General features: G+C 37.8%; 1 protein-coding gene across 1 annotated transcript in view; it reads left to right on the top strand.

The window, feature by feature from the left end:
- The window catches only part of LOC135468656 (uncharacterized), a 65,860-nt gene that overhangs the window by 27,252 nt on the left and 18,365 nt on the right, over positions 1-20,243 (top strand). The window contains exon 19 of the mRNA XM_064747027.1: positions 14,331-14,379. Within this exon, the coding sequence (XP_064603097.1) occupies positions 14,331-14,379 (49 nt within the window). The remainder of the gene's footprint in view (positions 1-14,330; positions 14,380-20,243) is intronic.

Genomic DNA, 20,243 nt, shown 5'->3' with positions numbered 1-20,243 from the left:
GACCCTTTTGGACATAACTGCTGGGGGATAGGGTAGCTTGGGGGAGACTGTCTGAAAATAGGCTTTCTGCTTTTCACACCAGTTTGATCTGAATGAAGATGCTGTAATGGCAGACATTGTGAATTTTGTCTGAAAGGTCAAGCATTTGCACAATTTATCTGTGAGAGATGGGTCAAATTTAGCCATCGATTAAATAACTGACAAGCTGATATGAACAATCCTGAACTTTTTTATGGTGACTACAGAGTAAAATTTAGTCTACTGGTGATTTTATGTTTGTAGTGGGTGTTTGAATTGCTGTTATATCAGTGTTTTATGATCAGCAGATGTATGTGTATAGATGTATGTGTTATTTATTTACAGCTTTGTGGTTTAATCTCCAGAACCTCCATGTGTAACACAAGGCCATTGTGGGGACAAGCATTGCTGATTAAAGTGTTGTGCAATATAAATCTGTCAAGGGAAGTCCTACAATAACATTTTTGGTGGGTTTTTTTTAATGTCTATGTTATACCAGTACTGCCTAATTCAGAATATAAGCAGTGTTCTGATGACAGTCAGTTTAATATTACCATCCTTTCTGATTCATTTGATTGGTGTTTAAATTACAACGTCTCAGATATATTTCACTTATATGATGGCATCCGATCCTGCCTGAGTGTGTATAAATGATTATGTGTGGTGCAGTGTAACATCGAGGCCACTTGTCTACATTTACATGTGTAGCTTATTTATAAAACGATTTTCAGCACCATGGATTAATTAAATGTGATTCATATGGCTTAAAACACAATTTGTGATCTACAATCAGGGTGTCCCTCGATTAATAGTGTAGGAGTAATATCCTGGCCCACCACATGTTTCGATGACTTTGGTGACATGTTTATTGTTTATGATCATTTCTCAGTGTCCATTTGTCACAGGTGCGATTAAAGTGAAAGTCGCAGCTCTATTTTGAAAATCATGCACAACATATTGATATCTAGTTAAAAAGACACACCTTACTGTTAAGGTCGGATCGTAAGAGAAATAGGCCAAGTACTGGTTGGCTCAGTGTCAGTATTATGTCTCGAGGCAGGGCGTCATGTCTGCTGTCTTCTGCATGGTGTTTTAGTTTGGCAGCCTCATAAATATGTCATCTTTCAGTCTGGCCTCTTTCATGGAGACCCTGTAGTGATGTTGTTGAAACAATTTTAAACCCCAAGCAAACAAACCTAAGCCCAGGCAAGGTTCACACAGTACTCATTGTGGTGTTTGATTTCCTATATATCCTCAGAGATGTTCACAGATAAAAAATATACTTTGTGGAGCCCTGCAAGGAGCCAATTCAGTTAACAGTGCTGAGTCTCTATAATCTAATTATGGATGTTGGAACCTGGTGTGTAATCTGTGTAAAGCGAATGGTGCTGAGCTGTTGTAGCCTGGTGCGAATGTGCAAACTCACTGCTTCGTAATATTGACGTCTACTCTGAGTCACTGAGAAAAAATACTTCAGAGACATAAAATTTTGTTCCATAGAGCTCAGAAGAAAAAAGAAATGGCCAATTCTAGGTGAAGAATTGAGTTAAGGTTAACTGATGCTTAAGCAACAGGATGTAGAATGAACTGTAATGGGGTTTGTTGCCAACTTTTTGTATGGGTTCAAGTTGCAAGCCTTTGGGAGGAGGTCTAATATAATTTCATCATGTTACAAGCCTTTGGGTCTAATTTATGCAATGTTACAATTGTCCCTCAACCTCAACCCCCAAGAAAAACGAAAAGATTAAGAAGCAAGTGTGCATACATGTAGGTAACATTTTTTTGTGTCTTGTGTATTAAGCATGTATTGTTATTAAGTTTAGCCTTCATCCTGTAAAGCAGCCAAATATACATGCTGTGTTGTTATTAAAGCCTTACATACATACAGTTCGCCATCTGTGGCCATTGTTAGAATCTGACTTGTTGAGTCATATATAATACCTGACCATCAACATTCTCAGGCCTGTTGTCAGCAAACATCAGAGCTTAACCCAAGCTTCTCTCAGAGAGCTTCTCTTATATCATCCACCTCTTCCCAGTCACATGGTCTCTTTGTCTGGATCTCAGCTTCTTTGTCTTTGTCACAAAATATCCCGGAAGTTAGGGTGATAGCAGCTGGGTTATTGTATTGTAGTCTCTTGTACCTGTGAACTTTATAGCTCACCTCTAATGATGTTTTATACTCATTAGTTGAGAGACCATGTTGGCAGAGAGCAGTGAGAAGCGTGCCGCTCAATACCCCATATTCAGACCCCAGAGTTTGTTAGCTGCTTAGCCCAGACCTAATGTCCTCCTCAAATATTATTTGAAGCCTCCATCATACAAATATATATATATATATATATATATATATATATATATATATAATGTGTGTATTTATCTTTGCGCCCAAGATATACGATCAGGGAATTGTTTGGGGGACAAACTCCTCATGGGTAGGGTATTGACTATTAAAAGTCACTAAGTGTAATTACTTACTGTGTGCCAAAAGTAGATGTTAGTAGTCTGAGGTTTTCTCCAAACTCTGGTTTCTGACTTCATTAAACTTGATAACCATTATGTAAGTGAAAAATTTTGAGTAGTTAGGTTAAGCACAAATGACAAGAATAAATTTTATTTGGAGTGAGAAAGTCTTACAAGTACAATATTCTTAGTCATAAATGTTATCTCCAAGTGAAAATTTTGGAGCATAGATTGGACTAATTGGAGCTTCTATTTGGACCATTGAGTCAACTTGAAGGCATGTCATGTCTGCCTGTGCATCCATCTGTCCACCCATTACCAAACATATTCAGTACATATTCATACACCTTTGCAAAATTTGATGAATTTGTATCACTGCACCAATGAGAAGCCTATATTTAATAATTAATTGAAAAATGAAGGTAGCTGAACAGAATTTTACGGATATTTCAGCTTATTTCTTGTGAACATAATAAAACCTTCTCTTTATATTTAAACATAATAGTGTCCTTGATGCTGGGGCCCTGGATGTTTTAAAATAGTGCGTTCCATCTCTTCACAGTCCTGCAGGAAATGCTGTATTTAAATAATTACAGATAATTTAAAACATTTTTAGGATATTATATAAAACCTATTTTGGTTTTAGTTGATTTTTGTTTTTCAGTCTAATGGTGTCATTTTACTGGTTTTGCCCTGATTCTGGATAATTTCATTCTCATGTTGAAAGCTGTAATTGTTTCCTTGTTCTGACTGGTTTTGTGGCCATATTGCTGTAATACTGCCAATTGTTTCCTGGTCCTGACTGGTTTTGTGGCCATATTGCTGTAATACTGCCAATTGTTTCCTGGTCCTGACTGGTTTTGTGGCTATATTGCTATAATACTGCCAATGTGGCTTTAAACCCTAGTCATTCATTCAGTCATTCCAAGACTGCATGCTGGGAGATTTAAGTGTATTTGATCTTTGTTATTAAGGGTCATTGTCAGTAGCAGGGCCGAGGAGTTTAATGAGCACAGCATCACATTTCTCACTTTATTGCTCCAAACAACATCTAAAACACATTGGAAGAAACAGACACCCTATCATTTGCCAATAGAATTCTGTTAACCGTGGAAGTTTACTAATTAGTATTAATTAGTATCAGTTTCTTAATTATAAAATTGGAATATAAATGTTGTCACATAATGTACTTCTGTTTGATCTAAGAATTTTGTTTGTAATTTACAGTCCTCTTATTCTATCTCAGTTCTTGGCCATCAGTCAAGATTCCAGTCACGTTAAAGCATCGTTAACCATTCACGTGGTTACACATTTGTCTCTTCTGAGGCTTCAGAGTAAATAAGATTTGTGATGTGAAGAATGTCATTATTGTCCCCTTTTGGAAGTCAGCATGGAACGATGGAGGACATCCGTCAATAATATGTACTTGCACAGCTTTTTCTCAGGACAGTCCTCACATGGCGTACAACGTGACTTTATCTCTGAACACAATCTTTTTTTTTTCACAATATTAGGGGATTTTCATTTAGACCCTGATGTTTATTCTTGGTGTTTTTCATATTAGTTTTTTTTTTCACCAGTCTCATCTAAACCTGATCAGGCTATGGCTTTACCATTCATCAATACTCAGTTACACGGCTGAATGGTCGCGTGAGTTCAAGTCCAGCCCAGCCCATGCTGGCATTCTCTCCCATAAATGTCCGCAGCAACCTGTGGGTGGCCATGGGTATCCTCCCACCATAATTTCTGGTGGCTGTTATATAACTTTCGCCTTGAGTACGGCGAAAAACACCAGTGAAATAAATTAATTAATAAACATATGAGTGAATAAGCCATTGATTATTACCAGTAAATGTGTGACTGGCACTAATGGAGCTTCACTTCTATGGTTATCTTGTATTTAGCTTCTCCAAAAAAAATACTTCATACATAAGATTATTTGGGAATATACCTGCCCTACATGTTCTTCTGTCTGTTCAAAGTTTTTCCAGATTACAACTATCTAATGAGATAATATGTTGTGCAGCACATTCTTACTCTGGGGTGGCAACCTGATGACCCTTTGCCTTTTGTTTATACCCATTACATGCATATGTTTTTTTAAAGGGACAGTTATACAGATTTTGGGTGAAACAGTTTTGTTGGGAGATAGGGTACCTGACCTAAAATTTGTTCTGACTGTTACTTTTTTGCCCTGAATCTGAGAGCTCCATTAATGTTATGAAAATATTTTTGAGGTTTGTTTGGAAGGCATTAAGTGACATTGAGTCTCCAGACTAGTTGTGTGCTGGCCAAGATGAACTATGATAATACTGTGACATGAAGTCTCCAGGCTAGTTGTGTGCTGGCCAGGATGAAGTATGATAATATGGTGACATTAAGTCTCCAGGCTAGTTGTGTGCTAGCCTCAATGAACTATGATAATACTGTGACGTTAAGTCTCCAGGCTAGTGTGCTAGTGTGCTGGCCCCAGATGAACTATGGTAATACGGTGACATGAAGTCTCCAGGCTAGTTGTGGACAGCCAGGATGAACTATGATGATATGGTGACATGAAGTCTCCAGGCTAGTGTGTTAGTGTGCTGGCCAGGATGTACTATGATGATATGGTGACATGAAGTCTCCAGGCTAGTGTGTTAGTGTGCTGGCCAGGATGTACTATGATAATACGGTGACATGAAGTCTCCAGGCTAGTTGTGGGCGGCCAGGATGAACTATGATGATACGGTGACATGAAGTCTCCAGGCTAGCTGTGCGCTGGCCAGGATGAACTATGATAATACTGTGACATGAAGTCTCCAGGCTAGTTGTGGGCGGCCAGGATGAACTATGATGATACGGTGACATGAAGTCTTCAGGCTTGTTGTGTGCTGGCCAGGATGAACTATGATGATACGGTGACATGAAGTCTCCAGGCTAGTTGTGTGATGGCTAGGATGAACTATGATAATACTGTGACATGAAGTCTCCAGGCTCGTTGTGAGCTGGCCAGGATGTACTATGATAATACGGTGACATGAAGTCTCCAGGCTAGTGTGCTAGTCAGGATGAACTATGATAATACAGAGACATTAAGCCTCCAGACTAGTTGTGGACAGCCAGGATGAACTATGATGATATGGTGACATGAAGTCTCCAGGCTAGTGTGTTAGTGTGCTGGCCAGGATGTACTATGATAATACTATGACATGAAGTCTCCAGGCTAGTTGTGGGCGGCCAGGATGGACTATGATAATATGGTGACATGATGTGTCCAGGCTGGTTGTGTGCGGCCAGGATGAAGTATGATAGTACTGTGACTTGAAGTCTCCAGGCTAGTTGTGTGCTGGCTAGGATGAAGTATTATGATTAAGTCTCCGGTCAACAATCTTTAATAAGATATTTTTGTCTAGCATCTTTAATGATCATTTCATAATTTGTTATTCCGTACCCTCCCCCTACTGCTGGGGGGATGGGAGTGGGTCATTAAAACTGGTCAAAGTTCACACAGGGTGAGACTTTCTTTTGCTACAAAACCTCTCTTTGAGTTATGTTGATCACCATGCTGTATTGATGGTGGAAAGACAGATGATAGGGCACAAGATTTCATCTGCGTGGTAGATTAGGTTGTACCTCCTGTGACCTAAATCCCTCACTCCCCCCACCCCCTCCACTCCTGTAAGTGCTACTCGACTCCCTGATCTTACACTGAGACCACAGAGAATTATGTAGTTAAGCCTCTAAAGGGTTCTGAATCCTTCCAACCCCAGCATTTCCCAGTTGTTACCAACAGGCTTTTGTAGATTAATTTTTCCATAAGCTCAGATGTGTATTTGACATAATAATTTTACGAGTCTAGCTGACATGAAATCATGACAGATTCCCTTTGAGCTTACCATTGATGGTGTCATGTTCTTGCACATGTGAGGAATAAAAAAATCGTTAGATGTTGTAAAATGATCTACCATTTTATAAGTAGGGTATAGGAGATAGTCAGTTCCCTCATCTGTGGGGTTAGACATCAGTCTTCCAGTTCTAGCAACTGTTCTAGTGTCCAGATTAAATAATTCAATCTTACTGACACATTAAGTTTCTCAGATTGTTGGATGAAGTAGAAGTAAATGCAGATTAAACTGGTTTTCATTTTTGTTATCCTTTTTTTCCTCTAAACTTTCATGGTGCTCCATTCAAGCTTTAGTATACTGGACCCAGTTGTTCAAATGTGTATTAGCAGTTAAGGTATTAACTTTATTCTGGACTAAGTGCCATTAGTTTTGTATTAGGCCAAGACTGGTATTAGGATTTAAGCCTGGCTTAGCTTTTAATACACTTATGAACAAATGGACCCTGCTAAGAAAAACGTGTGAAAGCATGTTTTAATAATTGAATGCATATTGCTGGGCTTATACATGTAGATATAAGTATCATAAAATAGATTACATGTAAAATTTATTTGTAAATCTTTACTAAAGTCTGAAGGAATTAGAAATATCAGTCATTGTGGACTATACCTGTAGATTTATTTATTTGATTAGTGTTTTACGCTGTACTCAAGAATATTTCACTTTTACAACAACAGCCAGCATTATGGGTGGGAGGAAACTGAGCAGAGCCCAGGGGAAACCCACAACCATTATTTAGACTTCATTGGAGCAATATAATTGTTTAAAATTTACCCAGATAGGTTGATTTATTAACATTTCATGTTGGCTTTTCCTCCAGTCATATAGGGAAAGGTATGTCTACAGGGAAAGTCGTATAGGGAAAGGTATGTCTACAGGGAAAGTCGTATAGGGAAAGGTATGTCTACAACTTGAAGAGGGTTGTGAGTTACCCTCAACCTCTGATCAGATTCCTCCTCTAAACATAATGCTGCCTGCTGTTGTTTAAGTGAAATATTCTAGAGAGCAGTGTAAAACTTCAATCAAATAAATAAATAAATACATGTGAGTACATCTACGCACATTTTGAGTGGATGTGAGAGAATTCTTATCTACAATTAATTTACAAATGAATTAATAATGAACTTTGTCACACCTTTTTTTCTCAAGACATTTTGATCATTTTGAGACAGTTGTTTGGTGGAATACTTTTATTTCTCTCTTATTTTTCAACGTAATGTTTTTTAAATTTGGCACACAAGTCTGAATAAGCTAAAATAAAGTCCCACAAATTTTTTATATCTTTTCTAGTTTAGAAGGTATTAATAAACAAATATAATTATTCGTTCAATATAATCGGCTACAATAGGCAAAATACAGAATTTTGCTTAGGAGGGGTTCAAGTATCTTTGACCAAAGATCAAGGGGTTTAATTGAAGTTTGTAAATTCCATTCACATTGATAGTTTTGGGATTTGTTATGTGTACATGTATGTATAGCTCTGAAAACAGTGAGGTTGAATGTAGACTACATTTGATCTATCTAAGAAACATACCAGTTTTGGGACTCTGTGCCATTGGAAATCGCATTCAATATAAAAACATTATTGTAAAGTCTTTGACGAATGTTAGATTAAATCATACCTTAATTATTACTTCAGTGTGGATAAGTACACACACCTAATGACTTCTCGTCATCATATAACTGAAACATTGCTGAGCATGACGTTAAACCCTAACCCACAGATTGTGTATCCCTTTACATGAATGGTTCAGGTGTCCTGTCACCATTTAGAATCCCGTTTACAAATGAGGACTATTTTAATGCAAAATAGCAGGCCCTGACCCTCCCACTCTGAGTCATGGCTTGGTGATTCCTTTTGTGATTAATGGTGCTATACTCTTTATATGCCAATGAGTGCAATGCTGTCTCGAAGAACATTTTTTGTGTTTTCCCTACTGATTTATAGGACTTTGGCTGATATCGATCGTAACACAGGGCCTTTCGTTGTATAACCTCTATTTCATCAATTTATTTTAGAGGGTTAATGGTTTAGAAATGGTGTGTTTCATAACATGAAGCCTTAAAGATGGAAAACATCTTGGCAGATATAAGAGTCATCCCTGCAACCTGCAGGTGATCGTGGGTTTTTCCTCCCTCTATAATGCTGGCTGCTGTTGTATAAGTGAAATGTCCTTGAGTACGGCGTAAAACACCAGTCAAGTAAATAAGTAAAATCATTCCTCCATCAACAAATATCAAAACTTATCAAGTCCAAAAAAAAGTTTATGAAGGGAGTGAACAAAAACTGTAACAGGATTTTCATTTCTTAGAAGTAAACATTCATACTGTTGTATAATATACTCGGGAATAAATGTGTACTATAGTGTATTATAACTGTTCTCAGAAGTAAACATGTCTCATGTATAGAGGATATACTGCACAGTGAAGGTCGAATACAGTAAACAGTTTTTGAGTGAAAGGTGATATGTCATTTCGTGTACTTTGAACAAGTTTAGTGAATGTTGATAGCTGAAGGCCTTCAAAGACTTGTGCATGTAGTATGACATAGTACATTTGATTGTCTCCGATGGACATTGTGTCTTAATGCGTGGCCTAAGAATGTTAAATTTCACTTCACTCATATTATGAAGTCATCCAGATTAGCTTGGATCGGAACATCACAAAACCAAATGTTTCTTATAAAATATCAACATAGCGAAAGTGATATGTAACTGAGTGAAATATTACATGTACTTCTATCTGTGAAGAAAGTCCTGACATTTTATCTTTATGTAAATAATAAATACAGGATATTGAACAGTGAACAGGTTGAATACAGTAAATAGTTTTGAGTGATAGGTGAAAATGATAACAATGAAGACCTCAAGTGTCAGGTGGATTAACATTTCAGCATTGAACAAGAAAAATATTTACACTATTCAACAATGTGCAGTATTATTTATCTATTTATTATTTATATTATCACATGATTTTGCATTTCTGACCTAGTTTGGCAATGATATTGATATTACCTGATAATCTGTGACATTCTACATGAAATATTGCATGACATGGGAATGTTAAAAATCTCTATTCTAGTGTTACGATGTCATGCCATTGAGCTCAGATTGAAGCCTTATAAAACAAAATGTTTCTGGCGTTTGGGTGTGAAATACCAAATGTATTGTATAATTACTGTACTCAGAATGGCAGAAGTGTGGCACATGTACATGTGTATTGTATAATTACTGTACTCAGAATGGCAAAAGTGTGGCACATGTACATGTGTATTGTATAATTACTGTACTCAGAATGGCAAAAGTGTGGCACATGTACATGTGCATTGTATAATTACTGTACTCAGAATGGCAGAAGTGTGGCACATGTACATGTGTATTGTATAATTACTGCACTCAGAATGGCAAAAGTGTGGCACATGTACATGTGTATTGTATAATTACTGTACTCAGAAGGACAGAAGAGTGGTACATGTACATGTGTATTGTATAATTGCTTAACTGTACTCAGAAAGACAGAAGTGTGGCACATGTACATGTGTATTGTATAATTACTGTACTCAGAATGACAGAAATCTGGCACTTGGACATGTGTGTTGTATAATTACTGTATTCAGAATGACAGAAGTGCTGCGCATGTACATGTGTATTGTATAATTACTCTACTCAGAATGACAGAAGTGTTGCACATGTACATGTGTATTGTATAATTACTGTATTCAGAATGACAGAAATCTGGCACTTGGACATGTGTGTTGTATAATTACTGCACTCAGAATGACAGAAGTGTTGCACATGTACATGTGTATTGTATAATTACTGTACTCAGAATGACAGAAGTGCTGCACATGTACATGTGTATTGTATAATTACTGTACTCAGAATGACAGAAATCTGGCACTTGTACATGTGTGTTGTATAATTACTGTATTCAGAATGACAGAAGTGCTGCACATGTACATGTGTATTGTATAATACTAATAAACTGCACAGAGGAGTGAACATGTCTGCTATAGCTCTGCTCAGAAGTATTAAAATGTGTGATATAATTGTAAAGTAACTGAATACTTATTTTACATCAATCATAGATTTGAAACTGCCATTAAGGAAAATTTGTCTCTAAATTTGAAGTTAATTATGTGTTATGAAAGTGGTCAGAGAAACCAATAAGTACAATTACATTAGCATGTTGACTGTTTGATAATAGAACTATCATGTCCTTCCCTAGTTCTGATCTGATCTCCATCCATGATGTAGTTAGCACTGATGATTTTATTTTATACACCTTAGCTGAACCTCCTGGATAATACAAATACATGTCTTTGCGCAAGTTACGATCCTCCATGAAATCAATGATGTACTCCCTTGTGGAATTCCAGTGCGAAAGGAAAGGGGTTTTAGTATCATCAAAGAATGAGAAGCGGGTTTCTGTGTGTTATATGTTGACCAGAAACGACCTTATTGGTTGATGGCTGGTATATGAATAAATAAATTCAGTGTGGACAAAGAAAGGGAAAATGTTTCATATTGGGCCAACAAAAGGAAAAGGGTTTCATTAAGGACATAGAACAGGCAAAAGGTTTCAGTAAGGGCAAAGAACAGGAAAAGAGTTTCAGTAAGGGCAAACAAGCGTGGCCAAAGAAAAGGGAAAGTGTTTCAGAATGTGCAAAATAAAAACAAAAAAGAACAGAGGGAAATGGAATGTTCAAAAATAAAACCGGGAAATGGTTTCAAAATCAACAAAGAACAAGGAAAGGGCTTTAGTTTTGGCAAAGAACAGGAAAAGGGCTTTAGCATGGGCAGAGAACAGGAAAAGGGCTTTTAGCATGGGCAAAGAACAGGAAAAGGGTTTTAGCATGAGCAACAGACAGGAAGAGTTTCAGAATAGGCACAAAAAAAAAACATGAAATGGGTTTCAGAATGGGCAAAGATCAGGAAAAGGTTGCAGAATGGGCAAAGGACAGGAAAAGGGTTTCAGAATGGGCAAAAAACACCAACAAAACATTGAAAAAGCTTCAGAATGGGCACAGAACAGGGAAAGGGTTTTAGCATGGGCAAAGAGCAGGGAAAGGGTTTTAGCATGGGCAAAGAAGAAGGAAAGGGTTTTAGCATGGACAAAAAAATTTAAAACGAGGATACGGGTGTCAGATTGGGCGAATAGCAGGGAAATGGTCTCAAAATGGGCAAAAAAAAAAAGAAGGAAATACTGAGAATGGGGATGAGAAAAGGCAATGAACACAGAAATGGCTTCACTGTTAGCAAAGAACAGGGATGGGAATGCAGCATGGGCAAATAACAGGGAAAATGTTTCACATGGGCAAAGATGAGTTTCATTTTTGACAGAGAACAGCAGTAAATTTCCACCGTCTGTTCAATAACACATTAACACATCTCATTAGCAGAAGCCCACTTCCATTAAATACCAATGTGACAGTATAGGTAGGTGGCATGTATGACTTTTAACAGACAAGGGCTTTTTGGGATCCCTGACAAAGGAGGGTACAGCCTTGGTAATAACGGATCAATATAGATGTACCCATATGCTCACTGAGCGCCCAGAAGAGAATTTGTGGTTATTTGTATTCTGTGGTAGTGAATTATTTCTGTTATTGTACTTACATTTGTCAGTGTGATTGAAAGAACAGTTCATGTTTAGGACATCAGATGAAAAAAAATTAAGGCAACTGTGTGGTGTACAATAATTCATGGGAACAGCAGGTGTCGTAAAAATGTCTTCTGCAGACTTTTTTCTGCTGCATTTGCACCAGCAGATTGACAAGCAACCCAATGTGAGCCCTATTTTCACCCATATAAAAACTTCATCTTCCATGGGCTTCCTGGAAATTGAACTGCCGGTTTCCCAGTTCTGTGAACGAGAGTTGTATAAAGCCAGGCTCCCTGTGGATTTCTAGTGTAATGAGCTTAAATTGGCCATGATCAATACACATACAGTGTATGTGTTTTGCCAAAATGAAACCAAGTCACCAGGCCTAGCTATGACCTTCAAATATGTTGTGTGTTTCAAAAGGACTGCATACATTGAAGTGAAAGAAAAACTACCCAGAACAGATGTCAATCAGTCGTCCAAAAAATTTTGCTTCCAATTCGTGAATAAAATTGTTCCTTGTGTTTTCTTATAGGATTTCAGATTTAAAGAATATGACCCATTTTTACTGTAATTTAAGAACAGAATAAAAGGAAGGGTTTTGGCTTCACAGAAACAGATAGCAATTTCTTTGAACCATAATAGCTCAAAAGCAAACTTCTTGTTAGGTTCAGTGTCACCTGCCATTTGTGGTTAAACTCTATCTGATCAGTATAGAGAATAAAAAAATGTGGTTGTTTGAAGGTCAGTATTAGCTGGTAAACATGTTTACCTCAGTGAACATGAATCGTAGTTGATTGATGGACATGCACATAATACCAGTTAGGACCCACTCCAGATGTACCCATTAAAACTGTATACATGTAGTGGATTGAAAGGGTAACATGTCAACCACAAAGGGTGTTGTCAATAAGTACCAAGTTTTGTAAGAGGCTGATGTATTATTTTGACTGGAAGTTGTGCCTGTCAGTCTGATTTTTTTTAAATGTCCGTGGGGATCAGTCAGTTAGAAACTAGCCACATTGTTCAGCTTATGAGTTATTCTGGCTGCAGATCCTACTGCTGCATTGTAGTTGGCTGCAGCACCTTCATTTGTAGCACTTCACCCATAAACCTGATGACTGTCACACAAGAGATACATTATTGAGCCCAGTTATCTGCCCCATAGGTGTGTTGTTGACATACTTCCGCCAAGAACTAAGTCTTTTATTTTAAGGTTTTCCTAATTTTTAAAAATAAAAGCTTTTGTGCTTACGGCCTTAGGTGTATATCACATGTATATGATCGCTAATGCAATACTCATGTAAAGAGCTGTGGATAACAGGGTTAAACTCTCTACGAATGAGAGTTTTACTCTTTGAAAAACTTTACCATGGCACATGATTGATATCCAGTGAGAACCCAGCTGCCTGCAGGCAACTCATGCCTTCTGGCAGCTTGGACAGCTCCAGGATTGCAACCCTTGTTTCGTGTGATGAGGCTGTGTCCATATAGATATATATTTACACATCCATTGAAACATAATCAAGACAGTGTGATAAATCTTCCATGGAATGAGTGTAATTATTTACCCTTTAGCATGGAGCTGGCAGAAATAGATGTTATGGATTGAGAATTCCCCCAGTGTAACTATAGTGTTCTGGATGTCTCTTGGTGGTGTCAGTATCATCTATACGTATAGGCCTTGTTTTGTTTCGACTGAAATGAAGCAATTTACATTGCTAAACAATGATTGTGATGCTAAGATCTTTCAGGCCAAAAATGATCTGGTGGATAAAAAATGATCCATTATATCACCCTCCCCAGCACCGTTTCCATTGTCATCATTGGTATTGGGAGATAATCTTGGCATTTCATATAATAATGATAAAAAACAATAAAAAGGAGCAAAAACAAGAAAATGAAAACATGGTTTGACTGTGTGAGTCTGCATCTTAATCCAGGTGATACATAAAAACATATCTGGATATTTTAATATAAACTGATCACTTATACACCTATATACATACATGTATATGCCTGTAGATACAAGCCACTATACCAGTGGAAATATGGTACTGTGGACAAATCAGTAGCATGTTTACTCATTGACCTCATTATGTTTATAATGTCTTCCCTGCATGTTTTTCTTCCTCAGTGTGTTGGTAATAAATATTGATATTGTTTTTATCTCTTTTTAATTCAAGTGCTGTTATTTTTAAACTAGTTTATCTTTACAGGGTATCAGTTGATGTCACTTGTCTTTTGCAGGATTACTGTTTTATGAACATGTATCTGGTTACAATTTTTGCATGTTGTCTTGTGCTGAGAGTGTAGTTTGTCTGACACCTGCTAATTAGTGAGCTGCCTTGCCTCTGCTGACAGGTGCACAAGAAGAGTCGCTGGGAGACTGACACCTCTGCGGAACAGCTTGGTAAGTCATCCACACCCCCTTTTCAACGAATTCTAAAAACGATAACAGCTAGTGATTGGTTAGAAATAAAGAAAGTGTCCTTGAGGTTTGTTTATATACTTTTAATGGACTTCCAACAGTAATGACCACAGCTTTTTCATTGCTTTTACAAACAGTTTAGTAACAAAGGTAAAGTGTTATTCAAAGTATGCAAGAACTGCCTTCAAATGTTATTCAAAGTATGCCAGAACTGCCTTCAAGTGTTATTCAAAGTATGCCAGAACTGCCTTCAAGTGTTATTCAAAGTATGCCAGAACTGCCTTCAAGTGTCATGCCAAGTTTGTCAGAACTGCCCCCAAGTGTTATTCAAAGTACTCCAGAAATGCCTTCATTTAGCATGTTTCGACCACACATCTTTTTACCTGATGTATATCTTAGTCATTTGTATCTGTCTCATGAAAGACTGGGCCCAAATTTTGTTTTTTTAATTGAATGGAAAAAGAAACTGAAGACTCTGCCAGTAGTATTGAACACAGCAGTATACCAGTTGCGTGTGCTTTACACATATCTTTACTTTGACTTATTTAATAGGTCACTTTATAATTTGCCCAGTGGCTGTCAATGTACCACTCACAATAATACCGATACTAATATCAAATAATATATCAATATTATGCAGACACATGCATATGTTGATTGTATGCATTAGCATATGTTGTAGCAGATTTGTCTTTGCGCAGATTTGATAAACATAGGCTGTGAGGACATTTTGCACAGTTTTGACATTAAGGTCAATGACTTTTAGTGACTCGTCAATCATACAAACTGTTATTAGTCTCTGAAAGTCTGGACACTGCAAAGTACATATGTTTGTATATTGATGTATACCCACACAGCATGGTATACATCAGGTTGAGCACTCAGAGCCATCCATTCTGTAGACTTTGATACATAAGTGTGAAATATTGTTTTCTGGATGACATTAGCATTAATATTTAATACTGACACCATTGTGAGGATGGATATCACATTGTTTCTTCCGTCTCTGGTTTTACGATGTCTAGGAAGATTGTGTTTGAGACACTGCTGAAAAGTTGATCACTGTCTGGAACTGGCTGTGCCCTGATTGAATGTTGTTCAGTATGAACCTGTCAAACTTAGACACAAATGTTTATCCACAGAGCAATCTCAGTGAATATGTGGATGACATTTGACCTGTGTGACAGAGCTGGTACCTTGCCTCTTTCATGGAAGACCTGCATGGTGTCACATAAGTTGTGGCCATAACATAGCTGCATGCAACCTATTTGGAAGTTGAACAAATTTTGGAAGTCTTCAAAGTCTCTTGAAACTTTCTGTGGCATTAAGCATATGTTTCTATAGTTACCATTTGTCAACAGCTATCATGCTATTTTCTTAACTTTTGGTATATGTTTGAGAGCCAAGATGTGTATCTAGCACACATTTGGGAATCGTCTTATACCCTATAGATTGATTAATTCGGTGGACAGTTTCTATTTTCTTCCAGCTTAAGCAGCATTGGAAAATTCCAGCCATGTATCACCTTGTCTTCCGGGTTTGTTGAAGAAGGTTTAGGCTGATGTAGAGTGGGTCCTTGCCGTTAATAACCTGAAATATTCATGATATTCTCCGCCTACATGCATGCTGATGCCACTCAGCAGACCTACATGTACTTGACTCTCGCTTTAATAAGCTCCTTACTTAGCCACAGTAAGATAGTCCACCCTTGGGACCACCTGCATTCAATACTCTGTGATGGAGGGAAATTGGGTCTTCTGTCAAAGGCTACACTCATGTGGGGGTGGGGGGGGGGGGGTGGAGGGGGGGAGCTGGGGTGATGTATCCACACATTGCTCATTAGTTTCAAATTGACCTGTACACCTTTAGTAATGAGCCATCACTATGACACAGGGTTCTTCCTGAGGAAGGTGCATTATTATTCCTAAGGGATGGTGCATGGCAGGCTTCTGAATATTTTTTTCTCAACCACGCATGATGGGTAAACATAAACAGGTTTACCACGTACAGTGTTCAATGTTTTGGGGTTTGCTTCTTTGGTTTTTGTCTGTGTTTTTCCTGTTTTCTTTCTATTCAGAATCTGGCAGTATGAAGTGAAATGAGTTGTGCAGAAGACAACCATGCTCTCTGAACCATTGAGTCATTTAGCTCTGCTGATTTTGAAGGTGTGGTCTTTCTAATTCTTGGACAACACGGTAACATGAGTTCAGCATAACTTTAGATTCAAGAAACCTAGTTATTGTGATGCTCTGCTTTGACATGGTGAAATCATTGAAGGTTAAGGCTCACACCCAAGCTAAACTCGGCACATGGCCAATCCATCCTAGAGCTACATGTACATAAAACTGAAAGGAAGCCAGCTTATTATATTTGTGGATTTGGTAGAAATCAGTAAGCTGAATAGATTTGCAGTTGATTACTGGGTATCATACTTCTGCAGAGAACTTTTCAATAAATTCCACAAACATGAAGTCTATAAAAATCAAAACAGCGTGCCAGACCAGGTGTGTTCACCCCACAACAAACAACAGTGATCATTTGGGTGATGGTGTTCTGATAGTGTCAGCCATAGCACCACACCTCGGCAGCACTCCCACTTCCTTGTACTGCTGGGGGCCTCCATGGCTCAGTCGGTTAGCGCGCTAGCGCAGCGTAGTGACCCAGAAGCCTCTCACCAATGCGGTCGCTGTGAGTTCAAGACCAGCTCATGCTGGCTTCCTCTCCGGCCGTACGTGGGAAGGTCTTTCAGCAACCTGTGGATGGTCGTGGGTTTCTGTACTGCTGTGTATATCCACAGTGTATAGGCCCCATATATGTCAAACCCAGGCTGAATTGTTCATTTTGTATGGATCAAAACGCCTCCTACCACCCTCAGTTTCCCTCCCAATTTAAGCTGCATGGGAGATGCATCATGCATAATTTGATATGTCACCTCAGGGTAGATACCTCTGTTAAATGGTTGCCTTGTTAAACCCAAACAACATGAACCTGTGGTGATGTGGGCAAAGTTATGGCCTGATTGTCCCATTTGCATATGTGTTACATTGTTTCATGTAGTGACTCAGCTCCCAATTCAAACATTATCGTGTATTTCCTCCAATAACACTTTGCAAAAAAACCATGCCATTCGTTTTAATTTGAAAAATAAGCCAATCAGCAGCAACTTGGAGCAAAGACAGGTACATGGATTTTTTGAAATGTTCTTAAACATCTGTTTGTCTGTAGCAACATTAGCCCACACAAGTTCCACTCATGAACAACTTCACAAATCAAGCATTTGTTGAAATAATGGTGGTAACTGCTGAGCAAATCCAAGCTGTTGTGTTGCCTTACTGTAGTTCTCTAACATTGTGTGTACTGGCACATGTAATTGTTTCTAAATATAGCTCTTCCTGAGGGTATGGCATGAAGAATAAAGTGCACGTTCATATTCAAATTTAAAAGTGTCACACTTCTTCCTGATTTCCAAAGCACATTTATAATGGAGATGGCTGGCAAAGAGTTGATTTCTTAACAAAAAACTGTTAAGAGTAAATGCAGTTTGATTTGATACTTCACTTATTAGACGACAGCCAGCATTATGGTGGGAGGAAACCTGGTACAGCCTTGAACGAGTAAGAAGGGGTTCTATTGCAAACCTGTACATGGATGAGAATCTTAAACATCCATTCAGACAGAAGGTTTCAAGTTTTCTCAAACAAGCTGGCAATGTATAATACCGATCTAGGGGTATCTTGGTGAACTGATTAGCTTTATCATTTTTCCTCTTGAGACTATCAGGGTAACCAAGAAGCCAGCTGACAAAATGCTATCTATTACTAAAGAAAGTACATGTGTAGTTATCACTGTCACCTGCCTTGTGCCAGTATACCATAGTCACAGTGTGTAGATCTTACATTAAAGGAAAATTTTGAATGTGGTGTTTGAGTTTTAACTGAGGCCTAAATGATTTATAACTGGTTTTAGAAATATTGGTCTATATTTGTTTGACTTGGGTATTCGCGTGATTACTTCTATGACACCATGTACTGGGAGGAATTGAACTCACTTCTAGCCATATCTGTCATTTGATGCATTAAAACGTTAATAATAAGTACAGTATCATTCCTATATGAACATTCCTGATTAACTAAGAAATTCGGTGAAACCTTAGTTTTCATGTCTATTTCAATGCCTACACATACATGTAGGACTATGGGTTTCGTGTATCTGCTTATCTGCTGGACTGTGTCTATAGTGAATGTATGAACCTGTTGGTCATGTCATCTCTCCTTAAAACTTGTGCTCTGTTTCCTTATGAAACCCTCACTGGAATACATATTAAAGTGGAAATTCACCTAATGTTTGGTGAGTTCAGATGGCTGAAGTTCTGGCTAACATTAATTTCACACTTCATCCATCCATCATATATAGTGGGCAGGGGAACAGGCGTCTGCTGCGCCAGTGGGGATTAGTTTCTTCATTAGAGAAATGAACCCAGCTGAGCCCAGATCAGTGTGCACACTTGCATTGTTTAAAATGGTCTTTGTTTCCACTGGCTTTGAGCTAACATAGGAGTTTTTATTCTGCGCTCAAGTCTACATGTTCTTGGTTATACCTTCCTCCTGGGAAAGTGTCATGTACCACACTAATCTATCACTGACTCCATTACCTTCATCTTTTTTTGTGTGTAAGTTTTCCTGATTTGACCTGTGCCTTCATGGCTGAGACATTGGCGGGAATTTTACCATACAGGTTACTCTCATTTACATGGAGTCTGGAAATACATGTAAACTCATGTAGGAGATCTCAAAGAGAGCCTCCATGTTTTGCTGGAACCTTACCTGGTTTTCACAAGGTGTCATACTGGTTGATTTCAGATGTATGACAAAGCTGACCTCTAATGGTGTAAATCAGTCATGAAATGCATCCTTAAGTAAAAGTTCCGTCTGGATGCAATGTGCTGTTATTTTCCTGGTTGACCTGATTGATTGATAACCAGACGTAGACTTTGACTGTATATTAGGTTAAAGTAAAGCGCAGTTTTGTGAGATTTTGTAGAAGGTGTGTCAGTGTCTGGTTAAGCCTTTGCTTTAGATCAAGTTCATAAATTAGGACACTAGTCGTTGATTTAGGTTGAGGTACTGACAAAAACTGTGATTTTTTTTTGTTTTTAAGAGTAATAGAGAGTTTATAAATATGGACACTAGTTGGTGATTTAGGTTGAGGTACTGACAAAAACTGTGATTTTTGGGGTTTTTTTGTTTTTAAGATTAAAAGGGAGTTTTTAAATATGGACAGTAGTTGGTCATATATGTTGAGGTATTGACAAAAACTGTGATTTTTTGTATTGTTTTTAGGATTAAAAGGTTAAGTTATATTTCAAGGGAAGGTCATTTGAAGCTTTTAGCATGGTGTAACAATGTTTTCAAGGTTTTTATCTCACCTTACTTTTTCAAAATGTGAAATTATATGGTAGCCTTTCAAGCAGCCTGCATTGAAATTTTGGTAGCTCTGATTTTTTTTCAGGTAGCCCAGCAAGATTTGCCTTAACCATCTTTATTTAGTTCACTAATAGTCGTTGTCGTAGAAGTGAAATATTCTTGAGTGCAGCGTGAAAGACCAATCAAATAAATGAACAAAATAAATGATAAGTTCTCATTAATCTGAAGGTGTATCTGAGTTGCAGTTTGATTACAACTGTTCATATAGCCAATGTGGCAATCTAATATACAGCCCCTTGCCTTGAATTCAGTGGAATTTGACACATTTATGAGGCAGAGCGCCAGCGATTCTGGACAATGCTGTGTAATAAAATAATAAATAAAAATATTATAAAAATTATAAGAGGAAGGCGGTACTGAATA

The sequence above is a fragment of the Liolophura sinensis genome, chromosome 6 (genome assembly GCF_032854445.1).
Source record: "Liolophura sinensis isolate JHLJ2023 chromosome 6, CUHK_Ljap_v2, whole genome shotgun sequence".
In the NCBI taxonomy this organism is placed as follows: Eukaryota; Metazoa; Mollusca; class Polyplacophora; order Chitonida; family Chitonidae; genus Liolophura; species Liolophura sinensis.
The sequence above is the reverse complement of the archived record's forward strand: the minus strand, read 5'-3'. Positions and strand labels throughout refer to the sequence as shown.